General features: G+C 48.2%; 2 protein-coding genes across 3 annotated transcripts in view; one reads left to right on the top strand and one right to left on the bottom strand.

The window, feature by feature from the left end:
* clcnk (chloride voltage-gated channel K) overlaps positions 1 to 16,936 on the bottom strand; it is a 183,229-nt gene that overhangs the window by 53,224 nt on the left and 113,069 nt on the right. The window lies entirely within an intron of this gene.
* Positions 6,991 to 16,936, top strand: part of fam131c (family with sequence similarity 131 member C) — a 28,551-nt gene continuing 18,605 nt past the window's right edge. Inside the window, exons 1-2 of the mRNA XM_085967011.1 lie at positions 6,991 to 7,183; positions 8,496 to 8,620. Of these exons, the coding sequence (XP_085823137.1) occupies positions 7,162 to 7,183; positions 8,496 to 8,620 (147 nt within the window). The 5' untranslated portion in view covers positions 6,991 to 7,161. The remainder of the gene's footprint in view (positions 7,184 to 8,495; positions 8,621 to 16,936) is intronic.

Genomic DNA, 16,936 nt, shown 5'->3' with positions numbered 1-16,936 from the left:
CCTTCGGTTAAAGAAAATCATGGCTGGGGCCTGGTTGGTGATTGCATGTGTCGCATTCCGGTAGGCGAACAGGAAATTGTCCACCTTGTGCTGCAGCGGAATGTTGTCATTGTACATAGCCTTTATTGCCTTCTTAAAGGTTTGTACGAACCTCTCTGCCAATCCATTTGTGGCTGGATGATATGGGGCGGATGTGTAATGCCTTACCCCATTCTTTTTCAAGAACCTCCGGAACTCTTCGGACACAAACTGTGGTCCGTTGTCGGAGCAAATCTGTTCTGGCAAGCCATTCCTGGCAAAAATGGTCCGTAGGGCTGCAATAGTTTTCTCCGTGGTGGTGGAGGACATTTTGATTACCCCAGGCCATTTCGAGTGTGCATCCACGGCTATTAAAAACATTGAGTCCATGAATGGACCAGCAAAATCAATATGCACCCGTTGCCATGGAGATGAGGGCCACTCCCATGGGTGTAGAGGGGTCTGTGGTGGTGCATTTTGGACTCTCTGGCATCCTGAGCAGCTCTTGGTCAGGTCCTCGATTTGTTTATCGATTCCCGGCCACCACACATAAGCCCTGGCTAGGCTTTTCATTTTTACCCCTCCCAGATGACCCTCATGAAGCTCATTGAGCACTCTATCCCTTAACTTGGGTGGAATTACCACTCGGGATCCACACATCAAGGTCCCCCGGCACACTGACAGCTGTTCTCTCCTTGTCGAGAATGCTGGCAACAGTGAGTCGCCATGTGCTGGCCATCCCTTCACCGTCAAATCATATACCCGAGACAGTGTCGGGTCATTTCGGGTTTCCTTTTCGATACAAGCGTTAGTTACCGGTAGGTATTCAACTATAGTCGAATGGAATATTTCAACAGGATCCACTGCTGGTGCTTCCTCCGCAGTAGGCAGTGGCAGCCGTGATAGCCCATCAGCATTTCCATGCTGTTTCGTGCCCTTATATTCAATCTCATAGTGGTGCGCCCCTAGAAAAAGTGACCATCTTTGTAGTCGTTGCGCAGTCATCACCGGAAAGCCCTTCTTCGGATTAAAAATGGAGACAAGAGGCTGGTGATCAGTCAGCAAGGTGAATTTCTGCCCGTGCAGATAGTGATTGAACTTTTTCACTCCCCACACTAGGCTGAGGGCCTCCCTGTCAATCTGGGCGTAGTTACGCTCAGCTGAGGTTAGTGATCATGACGCAAAGGCTATTGGCCTCTATGAGCCGTCCGAGAATTTGTGCGACAGCACCGATCCAATGCCGTAGGGTGACGCATCACATACCAACCGAATTGGTAATGCCGGGTTGTAATGGGCCAATACCTCTTTCGATGTGATTAGTGTTTTGCTCTTCTGGAAAGCTCGTCTACATTCGTCACTCCACTTCCATGGCACCCCAGTTTGCAGTAGGGTGTTCAGTGGGTGTAGTATTGTAGACAAATTTGGCAAGAACTTATGGTAGTAGTTTACCAGCCCGAGGAACGACCTCAGTTGTGACACATTTTCCGGTGCTGGAGCCTTGATTACTGCCTCAATCTTCTCTGGGGACTTATGTAACCCCTCTTTATCGATAACGTGGCAACAATACGAGATCTGTTTTCTAAAAAACTCGCATTTGGGGCGGTTAGCTCGGAGCCCATATTCCTGCAATCTAGTGAGCACCTGCTCCAGGTTGGCAAGATGATCACTGTCATTTTCGCCCGTGACCAGGATGTCGTCCAAATAACACTGGGTCCCTGGGATCCCTTGCAGGACTTGTTCCATTGCCCTCTGCCAAATAGCCGGAGCTGATGCTACCCCGAATACCAGCCGGTTGTATTGGTAGAGACCTTTATGGGTGTTGATTGTGAGGTATTTTTTTGATGCTTCTTCTACCTCCATTTGCAGATATGCCTGGGCCAGATCAATCTTAGTGTAGCGTTTTCCTCCAGATAGTGAGGCGAAAATATCTTCAATCCGCGGAAGTGGATATTGTACGGTGTGAAGAACCGGGTTCACTGTTACCTTAAAGTCCCCACAGATGCGAACCTTCCTTGGCTCCCCAGGCGTGCTGCTCAACGACTTTTTCATCACAGGGACGATGGGTGTAGCCCACTCGCTCCAGTCTACCTTGGACAGTACACCTGAACGTTCCAGACTCTCCAGCTCTGCTTCGACGGCTGGGCGGATCGCATAAGGTACCGGTCTGGCCTTAAAAAATTTTGGGCTTGCGTTTTCTTCAATTTTAATCGTCGCTGTCATGCCTTTTAGTGTTCCGAGTCCTTGCTGGAACACTTCTTTCACGTCAGTTAGGATCTTTGACAGTCGCCCAGGTGTGACGTCGTCATCCTTTTTGTCAGCCACAGTCAGTGCCTGTATGGAATGCCAATCCAGTTGTATTTTCCGGATCCATTCACATCCCAGTAATGGTGGACCTCCATCTTGCAATACATACAGGTCTGGTTTTGGTGTTTCCTTACCGTTATATATAATGGTCACCCTTATTTTTCCTTTGGGGTAGACTTTTTGCCCCGTGTACGTCTTCAAAATAATTTTTGTGTCTCTCAAGGGTATGTGTGAGAATAGCCGCTCGTAGTCCCGTCGGTTTATGACTGTTAGGGCTGATCCTGTGTCCAATTCCATCTTTACCTGGACTCCTGCTATCTTGAGAGTGACCCAAATTGTTCGGTGATCCTCCGTTGTGATCACATTATGTAGTTTCAGACAATTCAGTTCCCTGCTTTCGGAGTCGTTATCACTCCTTTGTTCGTCTGAACTATTCTCCGTCATCTTATGTACCTTCTTGTACTTTTCTTTGGTAGGTTTCTTATTGCTGGTTTTCTTTCCCGACCTGCAGACTCGTGCTATGTGTCCTACTTTTCCACACTGTCTGCACACTTTGTCTTTGAACCAGCAATCATTCTGGTCGTGTGTTGTTCTGCCGCAGCGATAGCACTTCTCTGTTCCATATGACATTTCGTTTGTGCCATATTCTTGCGGTCTCTGTTGTATCTCTGCAGCGCCCCGTGCTGCTGCTTCATATGATACCGTAATGCTGAAAGCCTTTTCCAGCATAAGGTCCTTTTCAGATAAAAGCCGTTTCTGGGTTCCTTCACTTTGAAGCCCACACACAAACTTGTCCCTTAAGGTATCTGCCAGTCCCGCTCCAAACTGGCAGTGTTTCGATAGTTTGCGCAGTTCTGTTAAATAATCAGCATTGCTTTCATCCTTATGCTGGTTCCGTTTGTGAAACTTGAATCTTTCTGCTATCAGCAGCGGTGTGGGGTTTAAATGTTCCTGTAGTATCGTTACTATGTCTTCAAAACTCTTTTCCATTGGCTTCGTTGGGGTTACTAGATTTCGTAATAAACCATACGTCTTTGCACCCATTAAATTTAACAATACCGACGCTTTCTTGTCATCTGACACCTCATTTGCCTTGTAGTACACCTCTATTCATTCGACATATGTAGTCCAATCTTCGACTTCATTGTCAAATGCGGTGATACTGCCACTCTTCGGCATTTTTGGTGTGGTTTAAAATGGCGTCTCCCAATGGCTTAAAATGGCGTCTCCCGCGCTTTCCTTCCTCCCCGCTGCTGCCAATGCTGCTCCCGGCAGCTCTCGTGGCAATGGCGGCGCCCTGTAGGTTTCACTGGACCACCTCGACTGGAAAGCCAAGCCTGGCTCTCGACAGCCTCCCCCGCAATTCTCGAGTCTCTGCTGGATGACTGGGCGGTTGCCCGTGGTCGCCGCCCGAGTCTCTGGCCTTGACCTCCAATCCACTGATCTCCAGGAACGAATCCCCAGGAGGTGATGCAGAGTTGCAGGTAGGTTCGAACTTGCCTCGTCGCCAATGTTGTGTCTGGGTATAATAAGACACAGACTGCAGGAGAAACGATACAACAGGTGTTTACTCAACGTGGCTCACAGTGGAACTGCCTGTACAGATTACTACTCAGTGCTATATACAGGTGTGGTCACTGCCGGTACTACAGTATACATGAGCTGTAAAAAGTAGTTCCTCCCTTAAAGGTATATACATTACAGGGGCGAGGCAGAGGGATAGAGGGAGATTTTCTTCATTTAATGTTAATCCAATTTTCAAAAAAAAGTTGAATTTTGAATCCGACTATTTGGGGGGAATTTTAACACCAAAGAAACGGGTGGGTTGGGGTCAGGTGGGAAGTTAAGAGTTAAAAAAAACGGAACCCCGCGTCCAACCCGCCAACTTCCAATTTTAACGGAGACGGGACGGGTGGCAGGCAGCCAAACCACTCCCAGGAGGCGGGTCGCCCATTTAAATATTATAATGAGGCTGGTGTGCCTCATGGTGATCCACCATTACAAATTTAACTCTGGCTGGCCGGTTTTCCCTGGCCTCTAGGAACCCACCAGCTAAAGAGAGGCGAGGACTGCTGGTTCCACGAGGTAAGTGCCTTGCAATCGGACGCCCCCCCCCGACGCCTCCGATCTCCCCCCCTGACTTCCCCTCACCCCTCTAGGCCTCTGAGCCCCCTCCGGCCCCTGATCCCCCCTCCAGCCTCCGATCCCTGGCGTCCCCTCCAGCCTCCGATTCCCCTCCAACCTCCGATCCCTGGCATCCCCTCCAGCCTCTGATCACCCCTCTGGCCTCTGACCTTCCCCCTCTGGCCCCAATCATCCTCCAGCCCCCGACCACACACCCCCAATCCTCCTCGGACCCCAATCCTCCTCCGGCCCTCAACCACCTCCTCCGATTCCTCCCTCCCTCCCTCCCCTCTGCAGCCTAGCGCCAGAGGGCCGACTGCTCGACAGCCAGCCAGCCTCTCCATCAGTCTGGCTGCGGGTGGAACACAGAGCTTTGGCATGTTTGGCAAGGCCAGCCGTTAAATTCGGCAGAGCCTGCGGGAAATTCGTTCTCCCGGGTTTCCCGACTGCTTTCTAGCCCCCACTTCCTACCTGACTTCAGATTAAAATTCCAGCCATTGTCTCACCTGTGCTTTGTTGACAGTTGGAAATGCTAAATGCTAAGCATTGTGCCTGAGACCGAGGGTGAGTCAGAGAGAAAGACCCAATGAAAAAGACAGACTGTTTCTTTCCTCATTCTAATGTAATGCCCATCTTTGGTTGTTTTAATTCATTCACGGGATGTGGGCGTCGCTGGCAAGACCAGCATTTAATGCCCATCCCTAAATGCCCTTGAGAAGGTGGTGGTGAGCCGCCTTCTTGAACCGCTGCAGTCCGTGTGGTGATGGTACTCCCACAGTGCTGTTAGGTAGTGAGTTCCAGGATTTTGACCCAGTGACGATGAAGGATCGGCGATATACTTCTAAGTCAGGGTGTTGTGTGACTTGTAGGGGAACTTGGAGGTGGCGGTGTTCCCATGCACCTGCTGCCCTTGTCCTTCTAGGTGGAAGAGGTTGCGGGTTTGGGAGGTGCTGCCGAAGAAGCCTTGGCGAGTTGCTGCAGAGCATCTTGCAGATGGTGCACACTGCAGCCACGGTACGCCGGTGGTGGAGGGAGTGAATGTTTAAGGTGATGGATGGGGTGCCGATCAAGCGGGCTGCTTTGTCCTGGATGGTGTCGAGCTTCTTGAGTGTTGTTGGAGTTGCATTCCTCCAGGCAAGTGGAGAGTATTCCATCACATTCCTTGTGCCTTGTAGATGGGGGAAAGGCTTTGGGGAGTCAGGAGGTGAGACACTCGCTGTAGAATACCTAGCCTCTGACCTGCTCTTGTTGCCACAGTATGTGGCTAGTCCAGTCAAGTTTCTGGTCAATGATGACCCCCAGGATATTGATGGTGGGGGATTCAATGATGGTAATGCCGTTGAATGTTAAGGGGTGGCGGTTAGACCTTTGCTTGTTGGAGATAGTCATTGTATAGCATTTCTGTGGCGCGAATGTTACCTGCCACTCATCAGCCCAAGCCTGAATGTCATCCAGGTCTTTTTGCATGCGAGCATGGACTGCTTCATTATCTGAGGAGTTGTGAATGGCACTGAACACTGTGCAGTCATCAGCGAACATCCCCATTGCTGACCTTATGTTGGAGGGAAGGTCATTGATGAAGCAGCTGAAGATGGTTGGACCTAGGACACTGCCCTGAGGAACTCCTACAGCGATGTCCTGGGGCTGTGATGATTGACCTCCAACCACCACAACCATCTTCCTTTGTGCTAGGTATGACTCCAGCTAGTGGAGACTTTTGCCCCCGATTCCCATTGACTTCAGTTTTACTTGATCTCCTTGATGCCACACTCGGTCAAATGCTGCCTTGATGTTAAGGGCAGTCACTCTCACCTCACCTCTGGAATTCAGCTCCTTTGTCCATGTTTGGACTAAGACTGTAATGAGGTCGGGAGCCGAGCCATTTAGCACGGTGTTAGTGCCACACAACACGATGGAGGGCGTCCTCAGTGTGAAGATGAGACTTCATCTCCACAATGACCGTGCGGTGGTCACTGCTACCAATACTGTCATGGACAGATGCATCTGCGACAGGTAGATTGGTGAGGACGAGGTCCAGTAGGTTTTTCCCTTGTGTTGGTTCTCTCACCACCTGTCGCAGGCCCAGACTGGCAGCTATGTCCTTCAGGGCTCGGCCAGCTTGGTCAGTAGTGGCGCTACCGAGCCACTCTTGGTGATGGACATTGAAGTCCCCCACCCAGAGTACATTCTGTGCCCTAGCTACTCTCAGTTGATGTGACAATGATAAGATGAAACCGGTAATGTAATATTTTAGCGAGGCAAATAACATGCTGTGCAGGGTAATGATTCCTTCAACCACAAGATTAAGACAAATTTTTTAGATTCTGCCACCCTAACCATCCTAACCTGCCGGCCACGCCAGGACACCTGTTGAAATGTAATGTATGTGCTACAACATGTTGGATTATAGATCAGTGAGCTTAGATGGAACTAAGGGCCTGGTGATGAAAGAGTTAATGCCTAGGTTGCAGTGTGACTGACAGCTCGGTGTCCCTGTCCCTGTGTGTTTGTGTCTGTGTCTTTCTCTGGTTTCAGTACAGCTCAGAAGTGCAGACCAGGGGCTCTGAGATTGAAATCACAGACGTCAATACCAGCTGCCTCTGCAAGCAGTGTCTTCAAGTACTCTCAGGAAGACTCTGTAATCATAAAAAAGATATGGTACATCTTTTTAAAGGTAGCAGAAGATAGCCTGTGTTTCTCCCTCCGCTGCTCATTATGGGTTGCTGCATCTCCAAAGGTGAGTCTAGATTATGACAAATAACCACTTAATCCCAAATCAGACCGAGCCCCTTGCTGTCTGGTTAAATTCCTCTCCTTTAGTTGTGGTGTTAAATAGCTGCTCTGGAATTGCAAGGAGACTCTGTGCTATATGGTGAATTAAATCAATCTGGTTTGTTGTTGCTATGGTTACATGTACCAATGGAACAGCACCTCGCTGCCAGTATCAGGTCTTTGTACGAGAGTGTTGCACTGAGCACAAAAACAAGGGTGCCTAATATTACAGTCAGCACAGGTTTGTCGGAATATTCTAGAATTGCACAGCCGCATTTTCTGTGTTTGGCTTTTTAAATCTGTGGTAATTTAATCTCCCGTAATTGTGGTTGAGGAGAGCGCAATGCTGCGAATTCTATTGTCATCCTTTGAAAATTTAATCAAATGGGAAGTCATGACAAAGTGTAATGGGCGTGTCATCAGCGGACCCCATCACCAGCTGGCAAGGCTGGCATTTATTGCCCAACCCTCGTTGCCCTAAATGTAGCAGTTTGCTACAATTGAGTGGCTTGCTAGGCCAATTCAGAGGGCTGTTAAGAATGAACCACACTGGTGTGGGACTGGAGTCACGAAGCTGGCAGGTGTCTTTCCCTAAGGGACATGGGTGAACCAGTTGGGGTTTTTTACAACAAGCCGACAGATTCGTGGTCACGTTTACCGATACCTGCTTTTTATTTCCAGATTTTTTAAACCTGAATTCAAATTCTCACATTGCAGCGGCGGGACTTGAACTCGCATTCTTGACCTTCCCAATCCACTCGCGTGACAAGGAAAAATGGAAAGAGAGACATTTCGAAGCTGAAAGATTCAGTACGCAAAAAGATCAAAGAAAATTAATCCGCAGTGTAATGACCCAGTAACAAGTTGAAGAGAGCGAAGGTGGAGATAGTGACGGGCAGGGAGAGTGAGGGAGGGGGAAGCCTATAGATTCTGAAAGGATGGGAAGACGGAACAGAGTGAGGAGTTCCATGGTTTCGAGGTCCTGGGAAAGAATGAGTCGGAGTAGGAGATGATGTAATGCGTCTTTATTTCCACACAGCAAGGATTGAAAAGACCTGTAGGATGGTGTATTTGGAACTTAGAAAGAAGAGAGGAAATTTCAGAGGATTATTTACTATTGTATTGATATAAAATAGGGGATGGGTTTGGGACAGGGAGCAATCGGAGAATTACTGTGTTCCAGATGATAAACTTTTTGGTTTACAATTCATTATTTATTACTGGTGCATACATTGCTTGCACTTCTATCAATATTTTTAATTATTTAATCTCTTCAGAAATTCTCACAAACACTTGTGAAAACCCCTCAAGAGTCAGCGATGTCCCTCAGATTACAAGTAACGCAGTTGCTCAGGAGAAGAGAGAACCTCCGCCAACGGCTGAAGACCATGAAGTCTGCAAGGTAATGATCCCCTGTGACATCTCTACACTTGGGCACATCACACAAAATAATCAATTAAAAACAACAAGAAAAAAAACTATCCCTAACCCTCCATCCTAACTGTAGCACCATTTACAAAATGCCCTTCCTCTAAGGTTGCTACTCAACTCTCTACTTGAAATCCTTCAGTCAGTCCTTCTGTCTAGCCCACAGCACTGAAACCACCCTGGTCAAAGTCACCAACAATCTACCGGTTTCTGACTATGGTGCATTGTTGTCCTCTTCAACCTCTCTGCAGCTTTTAACACCATCAGTCACCCTATTGTTCTCTACTGCCGCCCCTCTGTGCTCCACCTCCATGGCATTGCTCCCATCTGGTTCCATTCTTTCCCGTCCCAATGGAGCCTGCGCCTCTCCGATAGTGGCTGTACCCCATAGCAACATTTTCTGTCAGGATGAGGTCAGTTTTCATGTGTATGCTGACTACACCCAGCTTCATCTCTCCATCACCACTCTTGATTTCACACTTGTTGCTGTTCTGTCTGTCCAACGTCAAGTTGTAGATGAGCTAGAACTATTTGCAGTTCACTATTAGCAAATCCAAGGCAATCTTGTTTGGGCCCAGCTAGAACTCTGCTTGTTGGCCCCAATTCCATCCCCTTTCCTGGATGCCTGTTCAACCTCAACCCGGTTGTCTTACTAGACCCTGAACTGATTTTCAAACCCCACATTTAGTCTGCCAACTTCCACACCTGAAATATAGCACATTTCCATCCCTACTTCATCCCCATTGCCACTGGGACCCTCATTAATGCCTTTGTCACTTCCAGACTCGACTTTGCAAACACCCTCCCCACCAACCACTCGAGCTACACCCTCCATAAACTTCAATTAATCCAGAGCTCAGCCTGCATCTTACTCCCCACAAAATCCCAATTACCAATCGCCCTGTCCTTGCTGGCCTACATTGGCTTCCTAGCTCATTAAGTTCAAAATCCTTATCCTCATCTAAAAATCTTTCCATGGCCTTGCTCCACACTACCTCTGCTACTTGCTCCAGTCCTGTGTACCTGCTCCTCACACTCTGCGGACTTCCATCTGCAGCTTACTGCAGTCTCTCCTACCTCCGCTCGACTGCTGTTGGCAGTGTCTTCAGCCATCGTACCCCACACTGGTACTCTCTCTCTCTAACCCCCACCATCTTGCAACATCTTTCTTCATCTTCAAAAGCTTTCTTAAAACCTATCTCTTGGACAGTGCCTTCAGCCACCTCTCCTGATTTCCCCCCCACTTCAGCTCAGACCCCCAACCCCAACTATGAAATGCTTTGCGACATTTTGCTTTGTTAAAATAACAATGGCGGCGATATTCCTCGGAGCTGCTCCGCCAGCATCAGTTTGCTGGAAGTGCGACAGAAATGCCATTTAGGCAAGTAAACGGGGTCTCCGCCACACTTCCATCAAAATAACAGTGGTGGAACGGGAGCAGCTCTGAGGAATTTCCTGGTCCTATCTAAATATAAGACGTGAAATATTTATATTCTGAAAATGTTGGCAATTCAAAGCTTGTTCTATGATTTCTGCAATTCGTCTACAGTTGTAAAAAGAGGATTCAATTTAACAAACCAGGAAGGTGAGGTTCAATTGCCAATCTGTGCTGTTTGTCGGTCTTAGGTGGGACAGCAAATTGGACACTACAGTAGCCTCAACAACCCTGGAAAGCCAGGGCTCTTGCTCCAGTGACTCCTGGTAAAAATTGAGAGTGTGTGGATATTGGGTAAGAAAGCATCAAAGTGATAGCTAAATACCCTGCCAGCATCCACTGTCTAGGCTCACACATTAAAAATATTTTTTTTTTAGAAATTCGTTTATGGGATATGGGCATCGCTGGCAAGGCCAGCATTTATTGCCCATCCCTAGTTGCCCTTGAGAAGGTGGTAGTGAGCTGCCTTCTTGAACTGCTGCAGTCCGTGTGGTGAAGGTACTCCCACAGTGCTGTTAGGTAGGGAGTTCCAGGATTTTGACCCAGCGACGATGAAGGATCGACTTCTACGTCAGGATGGTGTGTGACTTGGAGGGGAACCCGCAGGTGATGGTGTTCCCATACACTCGCTGCCCTTGTCCTTCTAGGTGGAAGAGGTCGTGGGTTTGGGAGGTGCTGCTGAAGAACTCTTGGCGAGTTGCTGCAGTGCATCTTGTAGATGGTGCACACTGCAGCCACGGTACGTCAGTGGTGGAGGGAGTGAATGTTTAAGGCGGTGGACGGTGTGCCAATCAAGCAGGCTGCATTGTCTTGGATGAGCCTGGACCTGGGTGAGAGCAGCATCGAGCGCGGCAGAGCTTAAAACCGGCAGCGAGGAGCGAGGCCCGACCACAGAGCCTGGACCTGGGTGAAAGCAGCATCGAGCGCGGCAGAGCTTAAAACCGGCAGCGAGGAGCGAGGCCCGACCACAGAGCCTGGACCTGGGTGAGGGCAGCATCGAGCGCGGCAGAGCTTAAAACCGGCAGCGAGGAGCGAGGCCCGACCACAGAGCCTGGACCTGGGAGAGAGCAGCATCGGTGGCAGAGCTTAAAACCAGCAGCGAGGAGCGAGGCCCGACCACAGAGCCTGGACCTGGGTGAGAGCAGCATCGAGCGCGGCAGAGCTTAAAACCGGCAGCGAGGAGCGAGGCCCGACCAATTCAGCAGCAGGGGACAGAGGTAAAAAGTAATCAAAGTGTGACGTCAGCAGGAAGCAGGTAAGTGATTGGTTGGTGAGTATTTCTCTCTTTTTTAAACTTTAACTCTGGTTTATAGCTTCTAAGGTCTCTCTGGTGTAGCGGGGACTGTTGGTAAACTATTTAACTGTAGTGTAATTAGTGGGATTGATTGATTTAATTTAAACTCAATTAATTAAAGGGTAAATCATGGCAGGACAGCCCAGCCCCATGATCTGCTCCTCCTGCGATATGTGGGAACTCAGGGACACTTCCTGTATCCCTGACAACGACGTGTGCAGGAAGTGCACCCAGCTGCAGCTACTGACAGACCGCATTGCGGCGCTGGAGCTGCGATTGGATGCATACTGGAGCGTTCACGATGCTCGGGACATCGTGAATAGCATGTTTAGGGAGTTGGACACACCACAGGTAGAGGTTGGACAGGAAGAAAGGGAATGGGTGACCAACAGGCAGAGTACTAGGCGCAGGCAGGTAGTGCAGGGGTCCCCTGTGGCCATCCCCCTCTCCAACAGATACACCACTTTGAGTACTGTTGGGGGGGATGGCTTATCAGAGGAAGGCAGCAGCAGCCAACTTCCTGGCACCAGGGGTGGCTGTGCTGCACAGAATGGGAGGAAAAAGAGTGGTAGAGCTATAGTAATAGGGGATTCAATTGTAAGGGGAATAGATAGGCGTTTCTGCGGCCGCAAACGAGACTCCAGGATGGTGTGTTGCCTCCCTGGTGCAAGGGTCAAGGATGTCTCCGAGCGGCTGCAAAACATCTTGGAAGGGGAGGGTGAACAGCCAGTTGTCGTTGTGCATATAGGCACCAACGATATATGTAAAAAGTGGGATGAGGTCCTAAAAGCGGAATATAGGGAGTTAGGAGGTAAATTAAAAAACAGGACCTCAAAGGTAGTAATCTCAGGATTGCTACCAGTGCCACGTGCTAGTCAGAGTAGAAATAGAAGGATACTTCAGATGAATAGGTGGCTAGAGGAATGGTGCCAGGGGGAGGGATTCAAGTTCCTGGGACATTGGAACCGGTTCTGGGGGAGGTGGGACCAGTTCAAACTGGACGGTCTGCACCTGGGCAGGGCTGGAACCGATGTCCTAGGGGGAGTGTTTGCTAGTGCTGTGGGGTAGGGTTTAAACTAAAATGGAAGGGGGTTGGGAAACTGAGCAGGGAGACAGAGGAAAGGGAAACAAGGATAAAAGCAAAAGATAGGAAGGAGAAAAACAAAAGTGGCAGTCAGAGAAATCAACGGTTTAAATCAAACATGGCCACAGTAAATAATAATTCTAATAGGTCTAAGAGCGTTTAAAAAAACAGCCTGAAGGCTTTGTGTCTTAATGCGAGGAGCATTTGTAATAAGGTGGATGAATTGGCTGCGCAAATAGAGGTAAACGAATATGATTTGGTTGGGATTACAGAAACGTGGCTCAAGGATGGCCAAGACTGGGAACTCAACATCCAGGGGTATTCAATATTCAGGAAAGATAGGCAAAAAGGAAAGGGAGGTGGGGTAGCATTACTGGTTAAATAAGGGATTAACACAATTGTAATGAAGGATATTAGCTCTGGTGATGTGGAATCTGTATGGGTAGAATTGAGAAATACTAAGGGGAAAAAAACATTAGTGGGAGTGGTATATAGACCTCCAAACAGTAAGGCGGAGCTTGGGGATGGCATTAAAAGGGAAATTAAAGAAGCGTGCAATAAGGGCACAGAAGTCATCATGGGTGACTTTAATCTACATATAGATTGGGCTAACCAAATTAGTAACAATACTGTGGAGGAGGAATTCCTGGAGTGTTTACGGGATGGTTTCCTGGACCAATATATCGAGGAACCAACCAGAGATCAGGCCATCTTAGACTGGGTATTATGTAACGAGAAAGGATTAATTAGCAATCTTGTTGTACGAGGCCCCTTGGGTCGGAGCGATCATAGTATGATCGAATTCTTCATTAAGATGGAGAATGAAGTAGTTGACTCAGAAACTAGGGTCCTCAATTTAAATAAAGGAAACTACGATGGTCTGAGGAGCGAGTTGGGTAGGATTGATTGGGGAATGGCACTCAAAGGGTTGACGGTGGATAGGCAATGGCAAACATTCAAAGACCGAATGGATGAACTACAGAAGTTGTTCATCCCAGTTTGGCATAAAAATAAAACAAAAAAGGTGACTCAACCGTGGCTAACAAGGGAAATTAGGGATAGCATAAGATCCAAGGAGAGGACATACAAATTGGCCAGAAAAAGCAATAATCCTGAGGATTGGGAGCAGTTTAGGATTCAACAAAGGAGGACAAAGGGATTAGTTAAGAAAGGGAAAATAGAATATGAGAGTAAGCTTGCAGGGAACATAAAAACTGGCTGTAAAAGCTTTTATAGATATGTGAAGAGAAAAAGATTGGTGAAGTCAAGCGTAGGTCCCTTGCAGTCAGAATCGGGGGAATTTATAATGGGGAACAAAGAAATGGCAGACCGACTAAGTACATATTTTGGTTCTGTCTTCACAAAGGAGGACACAGATAACCTCCCAGAAATGCCGGGGAACATAGGGTCTGATGAAAGGGTGGAACTGAAAGAAATCAGTATTTGTAGGGAAATGGTGTTACGAAAATTGATGGGACTGAAGGCCGATAAATCCCCAGGGCCTGATAATCTACATCCCAGGGTACTTAAGGAAGTGGCCCTAGAAATAGTAGATGCATTGCTGGTCATCTTCCAGAACTCAATAGACTCTGGAACAGTACCCATGGATTGGAGGGTAGCTAATGTTACCCCACTATTCAAAAAAGGTGGCAGAGAAAAAGCGGGGAATTATAGACCGGTAAGCCTGACATCGGTAGTGGGGAAAATGCTAGAGTCCATTATTATAAAAGATGTAATAGCAGAGCACTTGGAAAGCAGTGACAGGATCGGACAAAGTCAACATGGATTTACAAAAGGTAAATCCTGCTTGACTAATCTACTGGAATTTTTTGAGGATGTAACTGGTAAAATAGATAAGGGAGAACCAGTGGATGTGGTGTATTTGGACTTTCAGAAGGCTTTCGATAAGGTTCCGCATAAGAGATTAGCGTGCAAAATTAAGGCACATGGGATTGCGGGCAAGGTATTGACTTGGATAGAGAACTGGTTGGCGGACAGAAAGCAAAGAGTTGGAATAAACGGGTCGTTTTCCGAGTGGCAGGCAGTGACTAGTGGGGTACCGCAAGGATTGGTCCTAGGACCCCAGCTGTACACAATATATATTAATGATCTGGACGAGGGAATTGGATGTAATATCTCCAAGTTTGCAGACGACACAAAGGTGGGTGGGAGGGTATGCTGTGAGGAGGATGTCATGAAACTCCAGTACGATTTGGACAGGTTAGGTGATTGGGCAGAAACATGGCAAATGCACTATAATGTGGATAAATGTGAGGTTATCCACTTTGGTGGCAAAAACAAGAAGGCAGATTATTATTTGAATGGCAATAGATTGGAAGAAGGGGAAGTGCAAAGAGACCTGGGTGTTCTTGTGCACCAGTCGCTGAAGGTAAGCATGCAGGTGCAGCAGGCGGTTAAGAAGGCAAATGGTATGTTGGCCTTTGTAGTGAGAGGATTCGAGTACAGGAACAAGGATGTCTTGCTACAGTTGTACAGGGCCTTGGTGAGACCGCACCTTGAGTATTGTGTGCAGTTTTGGTCGCCTTATCTGAGGAAGGACGTTCTTGCCATGGCAGGAGTGCAGCGAAGATTCACCAGGCTGACACCTGGGATGGCAGGAATGACGTATGAGGAGAGATTGTGTCGATTGGGTTTATACTCACTGGAGATTAGAAGGTTGAGAGGGGATCTCATCGAAACCTATAAAATTCTGTCAGGCCTGGACAGACTAGATGCTGGAAGGATGTTCCCGATGGTCAGGGAGTCCAGAACTAGGGGTCATAGTCTAAAGATAAGGGGTAGGCCATTTAGGACTGAAATGAGGAGGAATTTCTTCACCCAGAGAGTGGTGAACCTGTGGAATTCTCTGCCACAGAGGGCGGTGGAGGCCAGTTCATTAAATATATTCAAGAAAGAGTTGGATATATTTCTTAAGGCTAAAGGGATCAAGGGATATGGGGAGAAGGCAGGGACAGGGTACTGAATTTGGATGATCAGCCATGATCTCATTGAATGGCGGAGCAGGCTCGAGGGGCCGAATGGCCTACTCCTGCTCCTATCTTCTATGTTTCTATGTTTCTATGTGTCGAGCTTCTTGAGTGTTGTTGGAGCTGCACTCATCCAGGCAAGTGGAGAGTATTCCATCACACTCCTTACTTGTGCCTTGTAGATGGTAGAAAGGCTTTGGGGAGTCAGGAGGTGAGACACTCGCCACAGAATACCTAGCCTCTGACCTGCTCTTGTTGCCACAGTATTTATGTGGCTGGTCCAGTTAAGTTTCTGGTCAATGGTGACCCCCAGAATGTTGATGGTGGGGGCTTTGGCAATGGTAATGCTGCTGAATGTCAAGGGGCGGTGGTTAGACACTCGCTTGTTGGAGATAGTCATTGTCTGGCACTTCTGTGGCACGAATGTTCCCTGCCACTTATCAGCCCAAGCCTGAATGTCGTCCAGGTCTTGTTGCATGCGGGCATGGACTGCTTTATTATCTGAGGAGTTGTGAATGGCGCTGAACACTGTGCAGTCATCAGCAAACATCCCCATTTCTGACCTTATGTTGGAGGGAAGGTCATTGATGAAGCAGCTGAAGATGGTTGGGCCTAGGACACTGCCCTGAGGAAATCCTGCATGATGTCCTGGGGCTGTGATGATTGACCTTCAACCACCACAACCATCTTCCTTTGTGCTAGGTATGACTCCAGCTGGTGGAGAGCTTTCCCCCCGATTCCCATTGACTTCAGTTTTACTAGGGCTCCTTGATGCCACACATGGTCAAATGCTGCCTTGATGTCAAGGGCAGTCACTCTCACCTCACCTCTGGAATTCAGCTCCTTTGTCCATGTTTGGACCAAGGCTATAATGAGGTCGGGAGCTGAGTGGTCTTGGCGGAACCCAAACTGGGCATCAGTGAGCAGGTTATTGGTGAGTAAGTGCTGCTTGATAGCACCGTTGATGACACCTTCCATCACTTTGCTGATGATTGAGAGTAGACTGATGAGGCTGTAATTGGCCAGATTGGATTTGTCCTGCTTTTTGTGAACAGGACATAACTGGGCAGCTTTCCATATTGTCGGATAGATGCCAGTGTTGTAGCTGTACTGGAACAGCTTGGCTAGAGGCGCGGCTAGTTCTGGAGCACAAGTCTTCACCACGATAGCCGGGATGTTGTCAGGGCACATTACCTTTGCTGTATCCAGTGCGCTCAGCCGTTTCTTGATATCACGTGGAGTGAATCGAATTTGCTGAAGACTGGCTTCTGTGATGATGGCCCCCTGGCTTGATGGTAATAGTAGAGTGAGGGATATGCCAGGCCATGAGGTTACATACAACATGGTGGAATACAATTCTGTTGCTGCCCCACAGTGCCTCATGGATGCCCAGTTTTAAGCTGCTAAATCTGTTCTGAATCTATCCCATTTAGCACGGCGGTGGTGCCACACAACACAATGGAGGGTGTCCTCAGTGTGAAAACAGGACT

The sequence above is a fragment of the Somniosus microcephalus genome, chromosome 25, assembly GCF_052327205.1.
Source record: "Somniosus microcephalus isolate GS21.2 chromosome 25, FLI_Smic_1.0, whole genome shotgun sequence".
Lineage (NCBI taxonomy): Eukaryota > Metazoa > Chordata > Chondrichthyes > Squaliformes > Somniosidae > Somniosus > Somniosus microcephalus.
The sequence above is the reverse complement of the archived record's forward strand: the minus strand, read 5'-3'. Positions and strand labels throughout refer to the sequence as shown.